Source organism: Macrobrachium rosenbergii, chromosome 10 (genome assembly GCF_040412425.1).
Source record: "Macrobrachium rosenbergii isolate ZJJX-2024 chromosome 10, ASM4041242v1, whole genome shotgun sequence".
Lineage (NCBI taxonomy): Eukaryota > Metazoa > Arthropoda > Malacostraca > Decapoda > Palaemonidae > Macrobrachium > Macrobrachium rosenbergii.
The window spans coordinates 61,827,207-61,846,377 of NC_089750.1; the positions used below are offsets into that span (position 1 = coordinate 61,827,207).

General features: G+C 38.6%; 1 protein-coding gene across 2 annotated transcripts in view; it reads left to right on the forward strand.

The window, feature by feature from the left end:
• LOC136842687 (forkhead box protein J2-like) overlaps positions 1-8,387 on the forward strand; it is a 168,330-nt gene extending 159,943 nt beyond the window's left edge. For both annotated transcript variants that reach the window (XM_067110350.1, XM_067110351.1), the window contains exons 5-6: positions 5,051-5,423; positions 7,005-8,387. In XM_067110350.1, the coding sequence (XP_066966451.1) occupies positions 5,051-5,423; positions 7,005-7,804 (1,173 nt within the window). In that variant the 3' untranslated portion in view covers positions 7,805-8,387. The remainder of the gene's footprint in view (positions 1-5,050; positions 5,424-7,004) is intronic.
• The last annotated feature ends 10,784 nt before the right edge of the window (positions 8,388-19,171 follow it).

A 19,171-nucleotide genomic window follows, 5' to 3' on the forward strand; every position in this document is an offset into this window, starting at 1 on the left:
CAACATATAAAAGTAGAGAGAGAGAGAGAGAGAGAGAGAGAGAGAGAGAGAGAGAGAGCGCTAACGCACACAATAATTGGTGTTTCCTCTCCAGTCTCTTTTCAAGCTCAATTATGGCAACATCTTAAATGGTTGACGAACAACTTGGTAGGGGCAATTATCAAAGACAACGTCAACTTCTTGTAAAGTCTGCTGGCCATTAGGGCTAAGACTCGCCTAATAGCCCGAGACGTTTTATAACAGTGCTCGTCTTCTACTAATTGTTATGATCTCGAAACTGTGGGAAGAATAGTGTATTAAACTCCCGAAGAGATGAAATGAGCTTCCGAATAGTACTACTAGTCGCGTCGCTGAATAGTAGGTGTAGCAGATGTAGAGAGGTGAACTATCTTTCTCTGTTGTTTGTCATATTTGTTAACTCTTTCTGCATGTGTCTGAAAGATTCATTCTTAGAGTCAAGGGAAACATAAGCAGGATTAGTTCCGTGGTGTGGCACTAACGACAGAGGATGAAGGGAACGACAGCACTGAACTGATTCTTAACGAACTGGCATAAACACGGTGGGAGGAAAGCTATCGGAAATCCTGTCTAATGATTGCCTTGGATGGACGTTAAGAAATATGTAAAAAGAAAAATTGTCACCGACGTTATCTATTACTTTTATGTTTCTGTGAAAACGTACAGGTACAGTTGAGACTTCCAGGAAAGATTTTTATTTTACCTAACTCAGATTGCAACTATTGTAAACATCTTTTTTTCGGAATTAAGAAGCGAGGAGATTCCAAGACCAGAAACTTCAACGGTATAAGTAAATTAAAATTCGCGAAGCCCCGAAAGAAGACGCGGTCCTCTCTCTCTCTCTCTCTCTCTCTCTCTCTCTCTCTCTCTCTCTCTCTCTCTCTCTCTCTGAAGAACTTCATCCTCTGTCTCTTCGATGAACTTATTCTTGAAATGTCCCCCTGATGTAGATGATCCGGTTTTCCGCTTGATTCGCCTTGTCCATTACCGCTTTTGGTCAACCGTCTACCTTTCATTAGCGATGCCATTAGGCCAATAGCCTACGTCTGCCTCAGAGTATGTTTAGAATGCTCCATGTACCTGTCACAACAGTCCCTTGTACTTGTTGCGTGTTGCAAGTGCAGCACTAACTGTGTCATACTATCCACGGAAAAGAAACGCATAACAAAAGGAATTCCTGAATTGATAATTGTTGAAAATGTAGTCTTAAAAATATGGCTGTAGTCATTCCTGTATTGACTGGACAGATATTGCAGTGCACATTGTGGAAGGGTATCCCTATTTTGTATGTACTACGTACATTTTGAAAGGGAAATGCTTAATATTCACCTCGTTTACTGGCAACCCAGTTGACATTACTGCTAAAAAGTTAGGCTGAACAGGTGACCACCAAGCTGCGAGTCAAGGAGAAATTCGGCGCATTGCCAAATCTTTCTCGAGAATCAGTAACATTCTAGAAAGACGAGAACTTGGATAAATCTGCTGGATAGAATACCGATTGATGCCTCATCAGGAGAAGACTGACGATGATTTGTGCATTGGATACAAATGATGACTATTGGAAACAATTTCCTTTTCTTTCTCCTGTCAGCGTCCAAAAATATAGCACTCTCTGGCAACTTCCAAATGGCCCACATACCTCCAGCACAATCAATACGATCAGGAAGGTGGTGTTAGCTTTGGGTTGGCAGACATGACGTTATATCACGTATTTGACAGACATTCTCCATGACACAGCAGTAGATTTCTTAGGTTCGTTTCGATTATGAACTAATTCGAAACTCGGATAGTAAGTTTAGATTAGCGACTGACTTGAAACGTATAGAAATTTTCAATTCACGGCTGATTCCAAGGATGCTTAGAAATTTTCAGTTTACAACGGATTTAAGAAAGAACTTTGAGAGTTTGGATATCCAACTAATTTGAAAAGAACACAAAGGGTTTTGAACAACGAATAAATCAAAACGAGCATCGAAAGCTTTGATTAACATATGATTTTAGTCCAAATAAAAATATTCGATTTACAGATAATTCGTAATGAGCGTAGAGCGTTTTGAAAGGATTTAATCACATTAATTCGGAACGATCCAGAAAAATTAGACTTTAAACCGATTCCAAAAGAAAGTTTCACGGTATGATTCGAGCACTGCATGTAAATCTCGATCTACGACTGATTCGAAAATGTCTGATTAGAAATCACCTCAGGAAATTTTAATATACGACTGATTCCAAACAAACGTGGAAAGTCTTCATTTTCAACAGATTCGAAACAAACGGGAAAAGTCTATATTTACATCTGATTTTTAACGCTCATAAAAATTTTGTTTCGCAACTGACTCGAAACATAGAAAGGTTCACTTTACAACGGTGAAGTTGTGTTCAATTTTAATGTTTAGTAAAGCTTTAATTCGCAGAAGATTCAATATGAACACAAAGTTTCGATTTCCTTCTGATTCGAAACGACAGGTTTCGATTTGTAACTGAAAACGATCTTCTACGGTAGCTAGTCCCGAAAAATCTGTACTGTACGACCCGCAGAACTTCTCAAACGGTTCATGCCTGAATCTCACGTCGAGAAGAGGCGGCTGACGATGTGAACGTTAATTCCAATGCTATAATTGCAACATACAATGCTGAAATACGCGAGGGAGCAAAGTAACATGGGATACATTAAACAATTCCCGTTTTCTATTTTCAGATAAGAGAGATTAGTTACAAGACCCAAACCTTGACTTGAGATGCGCTCATCATTCGCTTCAAGACCTGAATTTAAACAAATAAAGGATTATAGAAACTCTTCTACTTCTATACGTACGATTCTGTCTTTTTACTAATGAAGAAATTCTTCCCTAGAATAAGCGACTAAACGAACAGGCATTGTCTTGGTCAGGATTGATATTAATCCTGGTCTGGTCAGCTATTAAACAATGACGTACTTAAATACAGACACTTACAAACAAGTAGAGAGAACACACATACAATAAAATGTGGTACATTTCAACTTACGTTTTTCTATGGGCTCCAGATAGAGAATTCCAAAGTTGGAACTAAACAGTTATCTGAATCTGACCTTAAAATGGTCTGAAAAGGAACATGAAAATTAAAGGAAAATTTTATAGAATTGCTCGAAATTAATTCTCTTGCCCTTGCACAGAAGAATCTTGCGGGTTTCACTGGATAAAAGTAGCTTTTCGTTGGAAAGAGATGGAAGCATCTTAAAATGGCACGGGAGGCTAACTTTTACTTTGTAAAGGAGGCTCATACTCGAGATGTTCCTGTTATAGGCGTGAAATAGACCCGAAAAAAGATGTAATCTTTTATAGTTTTAAAGTTTTCTTGAATAAAAACAAGATTGCAACCCAAGGGGTAATTTATGACAGTCCTCCGTAGGGGGGGGTTGCCGTCAGGCTTTACTTAAGGTTCTTTGCAGCGTCCCTTCGGCCCCTAGCTGGAACCCCTTTCATTCCTTTTACTGTACTTCCATTCATATTCTTTCTCCCATCTTACCTTCCAACCTCTTCTAACAATTGTTTCACGGTGCAACTGCGAGGTTTTCCTCCTGTTACACCTTTGTAATCTTGTACTCCCAATTTTCCTTTCAGCATTGAAAGACTTCGTAAGTCCCTGCTGTTGGCCTCCGGCCTAAACTGTATATTCTATTCTCTTTATGACAGCCGTTTAAGCCAGACTCAGGAGGATGTGTAATTCCCAGAAGTATGAGTAACACGAACGTGTTATATGGCCTTTAAGCGTCTCATCGACGAACTTGACACAATACTGAAGTCACGTATACTCGTATGACATCACCTTAATGTCATGAGAGGGAGGTGTCATCCAGGCGTTTCTTAGAAACGAATGATCGGTTTCATAATTACCTCCGTCAGCTTAGTACGACGGACGTGTTCACTCATGGCTCTCTGTGCGATTCCATGAGATTTCATTGGTCGGTTGCAAGACAAATTGGGTGGGGTGGGGGTTGAGGGGTAGGGGCAATGGAGCTAAAGGGAGAAGTTTATTAAAGCTTGAGATGGGCCTAGGTTCATATGAAACGCTGTTTTTTTTATATATATATATATATATCGTATTTTTCGTTGTGTTTTTGTAGCATTGGTGAAGGTTTCCTCTCTGAACGCTCTCTAGTTAATGAGTGAAAACTCAACGGAACGATTGCTAAAGATTCAAACATTTACTTAACAAACTCGGCAGAATTAAAACAGTATTCTTTGTCGCTTCTTTCGGACTAGAACCCACTCTTGTATTCCTTCCTCCTGCTTTTACTTGTTTTATTCAGGCCTGGACAATCCAATGCGCATTAGGCTGTCCGTCCCACCGGCCTCTGCATTTAAAAAGTAGGATTTAGAGTTTTTTGATAATTCGTAGGTATGATTTAGATGTAATATTTTATAAAGAATTCTCCAAACCATAGATTCCCCATCCTATACATTTCGTATCATTATTTATATGACATTACCTGACTCTTTTATGTGAACTTTTCGGTTAGATAAAGGAAGTCCATTATGATATTCGTTTCCAACTACATTTTTTTATAACGTTGCCAGTTTCCTGGAGATAATGATCTCTTTAATTCTACTTGTTAATCTTCTCTCTGAGACAACAGCAAGAAGCCTTTTATGACCATGTTCTCATTACATGTTATATTTTACGCATACTGCACATTACACATACTATATTCTGCTACGCTTATCTTCCGCCGTTCTGCTTCCATATTATAGACCTGTTAGAATTGTACTTTATGAATGTTTGCCCTTTTTGAATCATAATGATATAGTCTAGCCTCAAACTCAAGCCTCCCGATGGGAGGAGGAGAGCAAAACTGACTCCAGTCTTCTCTTTCGCTTCCTTAATCTTAATTCTCTTTAAATGCTACATTAACTAACTGGATGAGTGCGGTTCTGCTCTAAAGAATTGCCCTACAGTGTGTGAGACATTGCAGCATCAATTATTCTTTTATTGACGAAGTGTATTACTCGTTGTAAGACATTGTAACATCAGTGACTAAATCTTTTTGCAGAATTCCATCCGCCACAACCTGTCCCTCAACAAGTGCTTCCTAAAAGTGCCGCGAAACAAGGACGAGCCTGGAAAGGGCGGCTTCTGGCGCCTTGACCCTGAGCACGCCGAGACCCTCATCGACGGCGCTTTCAAGAAGCGCCGCCCAGCTCGTCCCGCGCCTCTGTCGGCCTCGAGGAGCAAAAAGAGAAGAGCCATTCAGCTGCAACAGCAACAGCAACCTCACCAAGCACAGCAGCAGCAGCAGCAGCAACATCCACAGCAACAGCAACATAGCGTCAAAGTCTTGGTCCAGCCGGTGCAAGCGGCGTTTATGCCGCCGCCCACCAACAAACCGCCCCCTCGTACTAATAATGTCTTCCTCCACAATGATGGTGAGTAAAGCGAAGTCGTTCGACATAACGATGGTGTGTAAATCAGTGATGGTGAGTACAGGAATGTTGTTCTCCGCAGATATTGAGTAGACTATTTTTTTTTTCTAGAGATGGTGAGTAGACCAGCATGTTGAATAAACCAGTGGTATCCAATACAGTAATAGGCCTAGTAAACTGATCAAAGTATTTTCCATAATAACGGCCAGTAGATCAAAGTCATCTTCCCCAGTGATGGGTAGGTTGACAGTTTCATATTCTTATAATGAACTAATGTAAACTTCAATCGTGTAACATCATGTTAGTGAACAGACCAATGTCTTTTTCCATAATGAAAGTGATTAGACCGGTGTCTTTTCTCATGATGATTATGATTAAACCAGTGTCTGTTGCTGCAGTTATGATAAGCAGATTAATCTTCCATTAAGCTTACATGTCACTGCTACTGAAATAACTGTTCTTAAGCCTTTCTGTTTAAAATATCATTAATATTCAAATGACGGCAAATGACAGTTCAAAAGGCATCAGGAAGCCTTTGCTTTTGTGACTGAAGGATTCATCGATTTAGGTGATAATGTTACTTTCCTCTCAAGCACTTAAGAATAGAGGTTTCACGTTCAGTCTGTTGCATATGCGAGTGCTTGCATTTATGTAAATAAGAACTTTAATTATCATAAGTTTTGGTTAGTGAACTATTTTTCTTTCAAATGAAGGCAGCTTTTCAGTATGTGACTTGTTTCCATACTCAAATGGATCATCGCCATTTCTGAATAGATGGACCAGTTTCCACCAAATTCAGCTAAGATTTGCTTTCTGTCCCGTTTTTTAGTTATTTAGGTTTTATGCTGAATAATCGGCAATAAGATTCTCTCAACAGTTTCCATTCATTCTGGAATGTTTTTTTTTTATACTTCCTTAAAGGAGAAGGAATCTTATCAACCGGAATCTGTTCTACATGGAATTACCGTGCCATTGCTACGAGCACTTGCCACGTTCTTCCATTTTTCTGTTTTTCAGACTTGCCTAAAAACTTTTTTTCACAGTTCTTTTGCTTAGACACCATATTGGCTGTTACTTAATAGTCTATGTATATGTTCTGAATTGGATTTGGTCTATCTGGCTCTTTTCTTGGCCCTTATTAGAAGTTTAGTCAATCAGTAATGTTCTGGCTTGGTCATTAGGAGTGCATGCATATTATCAGTAATGGTAAATATTTTCAATAGAAAACTATCGTTTTGTTTTAAGGTAAATGATATATATATGTGTGTGTGTCTGTGTGTATAATGTATGTATATATGTATGTATAGAGAGAGAGAGAGAGAGAGAGAGAGAGAGAGAGAGAGAGAGAGAGAGAGAGAGAGAGAGGAATGATTTTTCCCCTCCCACGAAATTAATGTCACACATACAGTATGTTATATTTTGGGTATTTCTCAAGTATCATTAACATTTTACCATTAGCCGTCAATATTAACAAAACCGGTTTGAGTAGCATTGCTTACTACCCAAAGTAAATTGTGTCTCGCCTGTAATTGTCTTTACGTGACTTATTTTCGAATCATACTAATTGATATCATCTGTTGACAGGTATAGAATTAGAAAGCGCAATGCACGGAGCCGAGAGCAACCTGAAGGACGACCTCGTTTGGTCAGCACTGCTGGGCAACGAAGCGACCGAAGACGAGTGGTCTTGCCGGACGCAAGAGCTCGTCACCGACCTCAGCCACACGGGGGACCCTTCCACATACCCGATAACGATTCCCGTCGCGAACCAGCAACAGCAACAGCACCATCACCAACAGCAGCAGCAGCATCAGCAACAGCATCAACACCAACAGCAGCAACAGCAGCAGCAGCACCTTCTTCAGGGGCATCTCATCGTCCCCAACGAGGACCTGGTCCACGTCTCCGAGGAGCAGATGTCGACGCAGCCGCACCACCAGATCGTCACCATCACGACGACCACCTCCCCCACACTGCCGTCCTTCGAGCTGAGTCCCGCCTCCCTGGGTGTGGACGAGTCCGAGCTCTTCACCAGTCCGGAGTACTCGGAGGCGTCCAACGACGACGCCGAATCGCTCGCCTCCTCCCTCGAAGTCAAGTGCGTCAACGTTGTCGGGGGCGGACCTGGGGCAGCGGCTGGGACGGGAGGCGTCGGCGACGGCAGCGGGTGGGGCAAAGGAGGGCACTACACGGAGCTGCCCTCCATACACACGTTTTGCAACGGACTGACGCAGCTCACGCCCCTGGAACCCGCCTCCGCCCCCGTCCTGGTGCAGGACGCGCACGGGTGGGGCCCCGAAGTGAACTGGGACGAAGCGAAAACTCTGTCTTTGCTCGACGCTAATTTAGACTTCGATAACCTCATAGACTTAGATGACCTGTGAAATATATATATATAGTATACATAATATTTATTTGTGTAGTTGTTCATTTCTTTGTCATTACTTTTGCGGTCGTTAGTGAAATCAGTACATTTCCTCCCTTCTGTTCTTGACAAAGGACGAGTAAGATAGTATACGACAGATCCGAAGAAGTGCTTTTCTTACAGATCAGAGGAATTTTTGTCTTTTCCTTGATTCTCAGACGATTCGGCCGAAGACAATAGCCTACGAAAATATCCAGAGATGAAATTACCGATGTGAAAATTAAAACGTATTTGCTGGAGGTTCCAAATCAAGCTTTTTTTCGATCGCTGGAAAAGTTCGTAAATCACGCTCCTTTTCGAAATGTGGCAGCTGTTTACTTTTACGTGAAAATCGAAGGAGGAGACAATTTAGGTCATGTATGAAAATAAAAAGATATATATAACGTCACAGGAATATATCTCTCAGAAAAAATTGAAAGCATAACGATGTCTCCACCCACAAATATTCGAGTCTGACGAAGGGAAGCCAATAATCAAAAGTGCTAGTCGGAAGGCTTCTAAAAGCCCTGCGTGAAGAAGACTAAGAAAAAAAAAATCAAAAAGACGTGACCTTTCGTTACCGGTGTCGATGACCTAGTGTGACCCTCTCAGAGATTCTAACGAGGTGATGCAAAAGAAACACATTGCACGACGGGAGGAGCCGCTCGAGGTTTTGCTGATAAACGTGAATGAATATAAATATATATATACACATATTTTTCTTATTCAGACTTTGAACTGCTGTTATAATTACTTAAGGCCATTCTGAGTTTTTGACCTCATCTTGAAAGCTAGTTTTGTTTGACGACGTTCATGTTTATAACAAGGTATGATATTATAATGTTACGGCTGAAACAATAATAATAACAATAATAATAATAATAATAATAGCTTGCCCAAGTTTCGCTTGTAGAAAGAAGAAGAATAATGTTTTTTCAAACACAAATGGAAACACTTTTTAAGACATTCTTTATGGCAATACCAGCTGACTGTTTACGCGGAGTCATTCCTTTTTTTTGGTGTGCTTATTTAGGTTGTAAATGTACAGTATTTGCGTTCGTTGATCCGCACTGTCACTCATCTCGAGATCCATTCATGCTTATTGCCTTTTTCTGATGTTGCACAATTCAAGTGAAATTGTTCCCGATGACGATTCGCTGAAGGCGATGTTGCGCGAGAGCGTTTTCTCGATGTCTTTTAGCCTCCTGTCGCCTCGGGTGGCGAGAAATGGCGGCACGCGGCGACGAAGCATTGACGGACATGCATGTCTTCGATTTTGCGCCGGTTTATGAAAATATTCCCCGACTGACCTTAGTTTTCCAACAATCCTGGAAAAAATATATTCCCTAACTGACGTGTATTTTGCACCAGTATAGAAAACATTTATTAGTTCCTTGACTTCAGTTCTGTACCATCATGGGAAAAATATGCTTTACTTTACTTCAATTTTGCACCAATACATATAAAAATATTTCTTACTTGATTTAAATTTTGCACCAATGTAGAAAAAAATATTCCTTATTTGACTTCAAATTTTTACCGTTATAGAAAAAATATTCCTTACCTGACTTCAATTTTTTGCCGTTATAGAGAAATAGTTCTTAATTGACTTCAATTTTTTACCATTATAGGAAAAATATTCCTCAAATGACTTCAATTTTGCACCAGTATTTAAAACAAGCATTTAGGGTCTTGACTTGAATTTGTCACAAGTACAGAATTTTTCAAAAAGACATATTGACTATTTGATGCAAATTTCGGTGCACAAGGACTTGAAAGATGCAAGAAACTGTCCTCCCGCAACATCGCCTGAGCACAGCACGTCGTCTGAACCTCGACTGACATGATCTTTTACTTTCTAGACTCGCATGATTTTAGCTAGTCGTGTTATCCAGTCTAAGGAAATCCGGAATTCTCAGTGCCATATCAAGAAGTTGATGAGAAAATAGGAAGGAGATAATAAGAGTCGTAATTTACTTCATTTACACACAAATTAGGTCAGAGAGGCCAGCAGCAGCCATCTCTCCCGCTGAAGAGACAATAATAGGTGAAGTCCAGGCGTCTCCAGGCACCCTCCTCGTCCCAAGAAGAAGAATGTTTGTTTACGTTAGATAATTTTGGAGCTGCTTTTAATTGGTCTTAGCTTGTGCGGCCACAGTAACCAGGGTCACTGGCGCCGGTGTATCTGTCTTTTATTAACACTCAAGAAGATTAATCTTGTTTAAGATTAACGATATCAGCTCCCAAGAAGATATGTTTGCGTAAAATAATCGTACCTCTGTTATTATTATTATTATTATTATTATTATTATTATTATTATTATTATTATTATTATTATTAGCTTTGGAAATAGAAGCGAAAACTGGATCAAAGTGAAGTTAAAGAAGCTGGACAGCCCACTGAGAAATAAACGAAGGGGACGCGTGATACCTAGCAGACAAAGCATTGACAACTGAATATGATACCTCATCAAATGCCAATTCTCCACTTTCCTTAATTCAACGTTATTTCTTTGAATAGTTGTTTTCTCCACGTAAAGAAAATAAACCTGATGTAAGGCCTATATTATCAAAAGTTCTTTCTACTTTAAATTGTTGTTTTTGTTATAAATCGTATGCTTAGTCGTAAAGTTATTGGTCAGAGCCCTTTGTCTGCATATTCCTTTAAGATAACCGTTCACAGTAAGAGAATCACTTTGCATTATAAATTATATTGAATACGAAGCCCTTATTGCAAATGGGTCCATTCCATCACACTCGATAACGAGAAACCCTCAGCATTGCTTCTTAATTATGGAGAGTAAAATCTAAGTCAGCTTTTGTTGCTTCGCTCTGAAAATCTAACAATTTGCCTCTGCCGTTCATCTTCTTGGTACGCGGACGCTGGATGCCTGGACACGGAAATGTGGGCTGTACAAAGTTCCAATTTTAGCATTTTGCGCTTTTATCCATGATTTAGGTTTTCAAATTGATTGCTATGTTGTAATTCATAGGTAGTCAACAACACTCTTTTTACTGGTTGTAAATTATAAGGTAATTTTGATGATCTTCAATTGTATATATTATCTTAACGGGATTAGTCATGATGTATCTAGTCATACTACCTTTAGCGTATTACAGTTTTTCCTTAAACGAGTTTCAGATTCATAAGATGTAAAGTTAAGGTTTGTAGTTATAATGAGTAATGGTTTTTCTCACGCAACTGACTGGGTTTACAAGGGATACAATGGCCTGCGACTTAGGCCTAATGTTTTCCAGTAGTTCTCATAATCATGACAGATTTTGTTCTTGGTTGATTCGCATAAGCCTGACAGGTTTATTTCTAAGTCAGATCACATTCATATTACCTCATGTTTGTATTACTGTCTTTGCCTTGTGTTAAGAATTATGGGATAGTGCAATACCCTTCATCACCCAACGTTAGGTTGCTCACTCGTGACTTTTTCAATAAAACCACTTTTGTCCTCCCCGCTTCCCTTATAAACCCACGATGTTCACCACCGAACAGGTCAGTTCTAGACACTTTCAATGACAGTAAAAGACTTTTTAGTTTCGTTACTGTTTCGCCTCCCAGCACTCAACAGTTTCCAGCAAAGTTGAACTTTGGATGTGGGGTTGTAATTACTGTTTCTGGTTACCTTTGGGGATGAAATGATTTCTCTTGACCCCTTCAGACGTTGGCATGCGATCTCCAACGGCCGTTCTGAAGCTCCCTATGGTGCCCTTGGGCTTTCTAATAAAAGCATTCCAAAGAACACCTCAGGACACCATCTGGACGGCAGAAACGCTCTTAACGGCTACACCCATTCTCAACGGCTGCTGCACTGGGGACCCAAAATGACTGACCGGCTGGCTTGGTTTCCCAAAATGGCTGTCCTCAAAGCTCTCATGTGGCAACTTGCATGCGTGCCTGCATCAACCAACCCTCCGCCGTTTAAAACTGTGTACATTTTCTTTGGCATCTTATCCCATTCTTTTTTGTGAATGTGTAGCATCGTAGAGTTGTTTGTAGTCCTTACTTGCCGTCCCCACTGCGAGGCGCCCTATTCCCTTACTCCGTCCAGTATGAATGGATTTCCTGACCTGACCAAAGGAGACTGACTTACTGTTCGGCAGTCTTCCCGTCCAACAGGTCATGGAATGAGAATATGTGGGAATGCCTGTGTGTGCCTGTGTCGTTTGCGCGTAATGTAGATGACATCATGTCATTTCTCTGATCACACCTTGGTTTGGTACTTACTTTCAAAATTCTTGACAGTACTTAAAAGAAGTGGTAGGCCTAATTGTCTGGTGACAATACAGCAAAATGAAATCGAATAGGCTGCTGAGCATTGTTCATCCGTAATAGACCAGTCACCTAACCAAAAAAAACATTCCGTAGAAATCATATTCCGAAGATTTTATAACTGAAAAACTTGAGATGTTTAATATTTCTAGCACGCAACCTGAAGCGTTGCTTCCAGGACGCGTAAATATCGTTGATTTTCGAAATTAAAAGATTCAAGAGTTCTCTGTTAGATTTTTAATTTCTCATCGTTGTTCAATAATTTTCAACTTACCCTTTAGGTTACCAGCTTTGATTACAAGATATTGTCTTTTGTACCTGAGAAATAAGTAAATACAATTGGTGCAAATAATACTTTTCAGCGTGCAGCGTCTTAGTCTAACATCCTCTGCCTGACTTTCCATTATGTTGTTGCTTTAGCATCTTCCTGTCAAAGGTTATTTGTTGTTATTTCCTACAGTAACTGTCAGGGAAAGGAATGCCAACTGATATTTATTGATTTAGCTTGTTTGCGATTCCAAGTGGACCACGGGAAGACCAATAACAAGAGATGATAAATCATTTTGAAATTTGCTTTCTCAAAGATATTCCGGCCCTTCAGACAGAAGAATTCTGGGAAACAGGCTCAGAGTAAATAAATGGTATTCGTAAAGTACTCTGCGAGTACCTCGTGACTTTTGTTTTTCAAGATGATTAGTTTTCCGGGTGGCTGAAATGAAAATGGAATAAATGGCGAAGATGCTTCGTAACCGAGTGATTGGAAAAATCTTAAAATTAAGGATTGGTTTCATCACCTTTAGAATAGCCAATTAGATGCACTTGTATGTTACTAGATATTCATAAATTAATAATAGCCATATGGTTTTTTTTTTGTCTCGATTTTTTCAGCAGCTCATAGCAAGACAATATTAATATTTATCTAGACGACTTGATGAAGCATCGAGTCACTTCGAGTGATCGATGCGGTTTTAGAAGCTGACGACGGCGAGGACTGCTGGCCTCGTTTCAAGTCACGGTGTCCGCAATAGCAGTTCATAACAAATAAAAAAAAAACCTTGACGTGCCAAAAAAGAAAACAATAAAAAGTCCCTTTGAAGAAATTAGGTGTCACTGCCGCAGCGTTCCCAGGCAAAAGTTGGAAAGAAAAAAAAAAACAAAATTTGGATGTTATCGGTTTACTGATATAGAGTCCTGGATTGTATTCTGTCCGTTAAACAGATATTCATTAACAGATCCCAATTGCGTTTTTTTTAAAGATAAACAAATATATAACTTTTAAAGTTCTTTTATAAGTAGCGGGAAGTCGAGCTTCGGTATTCAATCTAAGTCCACTCTAGTCAATTCCATCCAATTTTTACCTAGTCTTTTTCTTTTATATAGAAACATTACCGAATCTCAGTCCACTCTAGTCAAATCTACGTATTTTTATCTAATCAGTTTTTTCAGTATAGTGTTACATTATTATTTTCTTGCATTTTATTGAAGAATGGTGCAAACAAAATCGATGGAGGTATTTAAAGATAAGGTATTAATCATCCGTTGCATCTGTTGTTCAGTTGTGGTTAATTCATCTTCTTTAAACAAAATGTAATTGATCACACTAGTCTTGGTTTAGAACCATTTGTGAAAATTTTTCCGATAATTAGTTATTTTCAACCACCGGTGGACAAATTGCTTTTTACTTTAAGTATGGAGGCAGACAGCGTATTAAAATGTTTATATATATATATATATATATATATATATATATATATATATATATATATATATATATATATATATATATATAATATATATATATATATATATTAATATATATAAATATATATATATATATGCATATATATATATATATATATATATATATATATATATATATATATATATATATATATATGTTAATTTCTTTGTCGTTGTAACACAGACTTTCTGCAAAACAAGATAGAATTACTTGCCACTGAAGCAATAATAATTGACAATAAAGTTTATCCTTCGAATAATTACATACTTTTGATGCACTGCTGGTGTACCTCATTTATATATATATATATATATATATATATATATATATATATATATATATATATATATATATATATATATATATATATATATATATATATATATATATATATATATATGTATTTTGGTGTTTTAGTTAACAGCATCAAACAAAGGTTAGTTTAGCTGCAAACACTTATTTTTTTCGTAGAAAGCTTTTGATATCACAATTCAAGTAAATATACTGTTTTAAAAACACCTTTAATTGCTCTTTTTTACGGCCAAAAATTGTTCTGGCATAAAAAACGAAACAAAAAAACTTTTGCCAAAACATCATCACATTTGTCGTGACCATCAACTTTCATGGATAATTAGAACCGTACTAGTTTTAACAATAATTCAGTTCATAATTCATTTATGGGCACACTCCCATGTTTAGTACGAGCGGCAATTAGCCACTGCAATGTGTGGTAGAATCATTTCAATACGATCAAAGTCACTGCGCAGAATCGGAAATGCGGAGGATTCTTTTATACTTAATTTTCATTATCGTGACCAAAGTCATCCCAACTGACGGTTCCATCCTTCCTCCTCTCTTGGCAAGTGTTGATCGAAGAGGCAAAATTCACAAAAGAGAAAGAAACCTTGAATGAAAGGACGAAGTAATGGATGTTCTCACCCTTGATTTACTACTGCATGGAAACTCCACTCGCTTGATATCTGTGTACCCGCCCCAGAACCCTTCGTTGTGCGAAGAAGTAAATCTCAGCTTTTATTTCGACATTGCCTGAAAACTCCTCCTTGGCCGACCCCTCCCCCCTCCCTAGAGCCCCTAAAACCTCAAAATCCTTCTGACAACCTATTGTTGTCCCATATAATTCCCTTCGTGAGCCCCCCCCCCTTTTTTTTGTGGTAAAAAAAATAATCGATTGTGAATGTGCATACCATTATATATAGCTTTCCCCTCATACGATTTCTTTGACCCTTTTTTTTTTGTCACTGGGACGCAGTGTTGCGGTCGTTCTCCCAATTCTCTCTCTCTCTCTCTCTCTCTCTCTCTCTCTCTCTCTCTCTCTCTCTCTCTCTCTCTCTCTCTCTCTCTCTCTCTCTCTCCAACTAACGCTATTCTTAAATGGAAGTATTTACAGTTATGGAAGAAACTAGAACCAAAATCTACATACAGGAGCTGATGGTCGAATGTCATGGCTCGTTTTTGCGGAGTTCTCTTGATTGTTCTGGCATGTAATCACTGGTACTTACACAACAAAGGGGTTTTGCCCCTCTTTCATACCCCTTCCTTCTTCATTGCCCTATTTTCACCTTCTTCCAATCCCGTCCACAAAAAAATTATAATAATTCTTAATATCACGTCCCCCATCTCCCAGCTTCGAATTTGCATCTTGGATTAGGCCTAGGCTCAGTCAGAACCACGAAAGACTCGCAAAAACGTGCACATTGTAAAACGCGAAGAAGAATCCATCTAACGTGAAAGAATCTCTTTCTCTCCAACTATTAAGACCCCAGTTTCTCCAACATATCTCCTAATGACAGAATTAAAGATAGAACACCGTTCGAACGTAAACTGTCATCATTTGTTTGTAATTCAGTGACACTCCAAACTTTTACCAACAAAAATTCACGTAACTTTCTGTCTTTCATCTTTATATTTAATTTTTGACAATCTTTTTCACGTCGAAATCACCTCGGAATATTGTTTTCAAGCAACTCTTTCTTTATCATTTTACGAAGAAGACAGCATGACTTGTGATTGTAAATATTTGATCCAAAGATGTGTTACTCTTTTAGTAGCCACGAATGAATATACACAGACATTTTAGATTTGGTATAAGTGTGTTTGATCCAGAACTAACCATTTTAATCATTAAGGTATTGACTTAACGCTAATGATAAATACAAACCAGGAAGATAACCCCCTCAGTCCCCCCTCCTCTCCAACCCCGGATATGCAAAAGCACTCCTCATATGCACAAAATGATCACGTGACGAGATGCACGAGCGTGACGTCATCAGCGAGCTTCTGATTTTCTGTAGTTATAAAATAAAATTTTTATAGATATTTTTGTTTCATTCACTTCATTTCCTCGTGAGTAACAGTCTGAGTGAGGCAAACGGTCAGATTGTTTCCATATAAAGATATTGCAATTGTTAATGCTTCTACCGCCATAAGGAACATCGAAGTCTTTCAAAATTTGAATCAAGATAGTTATTTTGAACCCCCTGAACACTCAATCGTCTATTTCTCCCATTGACTTCTATTCCTGCTACAGTCTGTAAAGCAGTCTATAAATTCTCTGTTTCGAGGCGGAAGAAGAAGGTCGAAAACGAAGTTCTTTGTTACTAGATTGGTTGGCAATTGTACCAACACGAACTCTTGGCCTTTCTTTACAGCCTAGGCTACGTTGACCCTTCATTGTTTCCATTGTCTAAGCCGTGCACTTGCCCTTGTTCCCAAAACGAAGGGCAAATGCACAGCTTCATCAACAGACCCTCAAACGAAGAGAGAAAGGAAATGCCTTCTTTACCAAGTAGACTAAATATAAGACGATATTAATTGACACGCATATATTTTTTCCGTGTTAGTTGGATTTCTTATGGAATATGGCCTTATCAACGGAGCTTTGTCATTTGCATATGTTCATGGCCATACTTTTAATTTCTGTATTTTTGCGAATTTTGGGGGTTCTCATTTTCTTTACCATTGCTAGTAATATTATAAACTAGAAACGAAGTCTGTAGCCTGCAGTATTTTCGCTGCTGAAATATGAATTTGAGATATTTTAATTTTCACGCTTTCATTTCATTCAAAGAACGTATAATGTAAAGCAAGCGTTTGAAACAGAACAGCAGCCCCTTCCAGTACTGTAAGAGCTGTTACAAATGATCATTATAACATCCTTTCTTTACATTTTTTGAGGCAACCAAAGGTAAACCCCTACTTCTACTACTGTTATTAACTTGCCTGGTAACCCTGGTTCGTTAGACCCACGGCCTACATCTAACTGCTCGCAGTCACGGTTACAGTGTATAGTTCATCAGTTGATTAGTGAGACCTTTCTGTACTTCGATATCTACCTCAGTGACGTTCTGCATCAACTCCAAACGCCCCACACTAAAAGATGAATTCGAGTTGTGCAGAGGTATATATATAAAAAAAAAAACTCGTAATGTTGTGCCCAGAAAGATGACGTGCAAACTGTCGGCTACAAAGGGTAAAGTAGTTTGTCTCTTACCCAGTCTTTTTTGGTAGTTTTCATTGTCCACTATAGGCCTAATGTACTTTAGAAACCCGTAAGGTAAGTAGTCCCAGTAGAAGGAAACTTTAAATCACAAGTATGGGGTAAAATACGCCCAGTGGTTAGGGGAAGTTTGTGAACGGATTATTTTTCGTGCGGTGTAGAAATAGGAATGATGGTTTATGAAGGTGGTTATAGGGTAGGTGACCGATTATTCGAAGTTACTCGTGTACAGTAGAAGCAAAATTACAAATATTCATCTGTGGTGAAATATGCCTTGTATAAACAGATGTGTAAAAAAAGACATTTAAAGTTGCTGAGCTTGAATGCAGACGTTTATATTATCATAATTAAATAAGCCAGTCTTGATTTTAGAATTTAATGCTAAGAAACACTGTACGGGCAGATACATTTATGCATTCGTTATTGGATATTCCAGTTTGCAAGGCATATATACAGATTTGTTTGTGAAAAGTTACCGATATGTTAAGCATGAAGGAAGATTAAATTATTGGTATATACTGGGGCAAGCTGAATATTTATGCGGATTTTCATGCGAGTAAATAATGAACACTGCTAAGCATGAATGTAAGTTTACAAGACAGTTAAATACCGGAAATCACTCGCCATTTTTACTACATGAAGGCTGGAGATCACTGCTGCATGGAAAACTACAGTAATGTGGTAACTTATGGGTTAGGTAATTTCACCCACGCCCATCATGAGGTCATCATAACCCTTCTTACAGAAAAATCAATCTTGTGACGACAGTTTCGGTCGATCACGCTACCGAAATTATGTTTGGGGGCCCGCTAATAGAGTTGCCTTAAGTTCGCCATGTAGGCCAGTTTTTGTCTGTCCGAAATTATAAAACCATGGGTGTTTTTAACGTTCATCAACGCTGTTTATTCAGCTTGAGCTGTGAATTGGAGCTCTTCATATTTAACAGAAGTTTCTAGCCGTCCAGCGTGAAATTGACCGTAACAATTAAAGAAGATCACTCTTTGAAACCCTGAAGTTATGCGGTCAGAAACCGTTGCTGGCTCTGAGGTAGCAAGAAAACTGTCACTACAAATACACATCTATCTATCTACAATATAAACATCAATCGTTATACAGTATATCGAGTCATACAGGTTACCAGATTAAAGCGTAAAAGCTTATCCTTGCCACTGAAAAACTTGACTGAAGTTTGTGGTTGATTGGCGCGTATGAGATCACTATGCAAACAGTAAATAGAGAAATTAAACTTAAGAATATTGGCGATTTTAACGAAAGGCCCTTATCCCTTATAAGTAACAAGTTGACTGTGGGCCACCTTGCCCACGTGCAAATGTGATACAGATTTTTCTGTATATACTTTGAAAAACTTTGAATCCCAGGCCTCTGGGCCGTAGTTCCGACAGACATGAATCGACATTCCCCGTTATGATGATATTAAAAATGAGAATAATTTTTATGCAATAGTTATTTCTCTCTAGTTAGTAGTTACAGAATGTAATAATAATTGTACATATGAAGGGACGCTAATCGGTAGACTTTTTGTGGTGTCACCTGTAGTAGAGTATTGGTTGCGTACGGGCACATCACTGGTTTGCTTGCTTAACAAAGGGGTCACTTAAAGACTGAGAAAGAAATTAGTTTAACCAACCTTTTCATAGTGCGAACATGCCAGCGCTCCACTTCGTTAGTTCGGTAAACATAGGTGCATTCGAAGACTGCAGCTATTTTAGCAGTTGGGCACCCTCTCATTTGTTAGTGGAAATTTTACTCAAAAGAAAAATTTAGATTTCAGATGATATGTTAT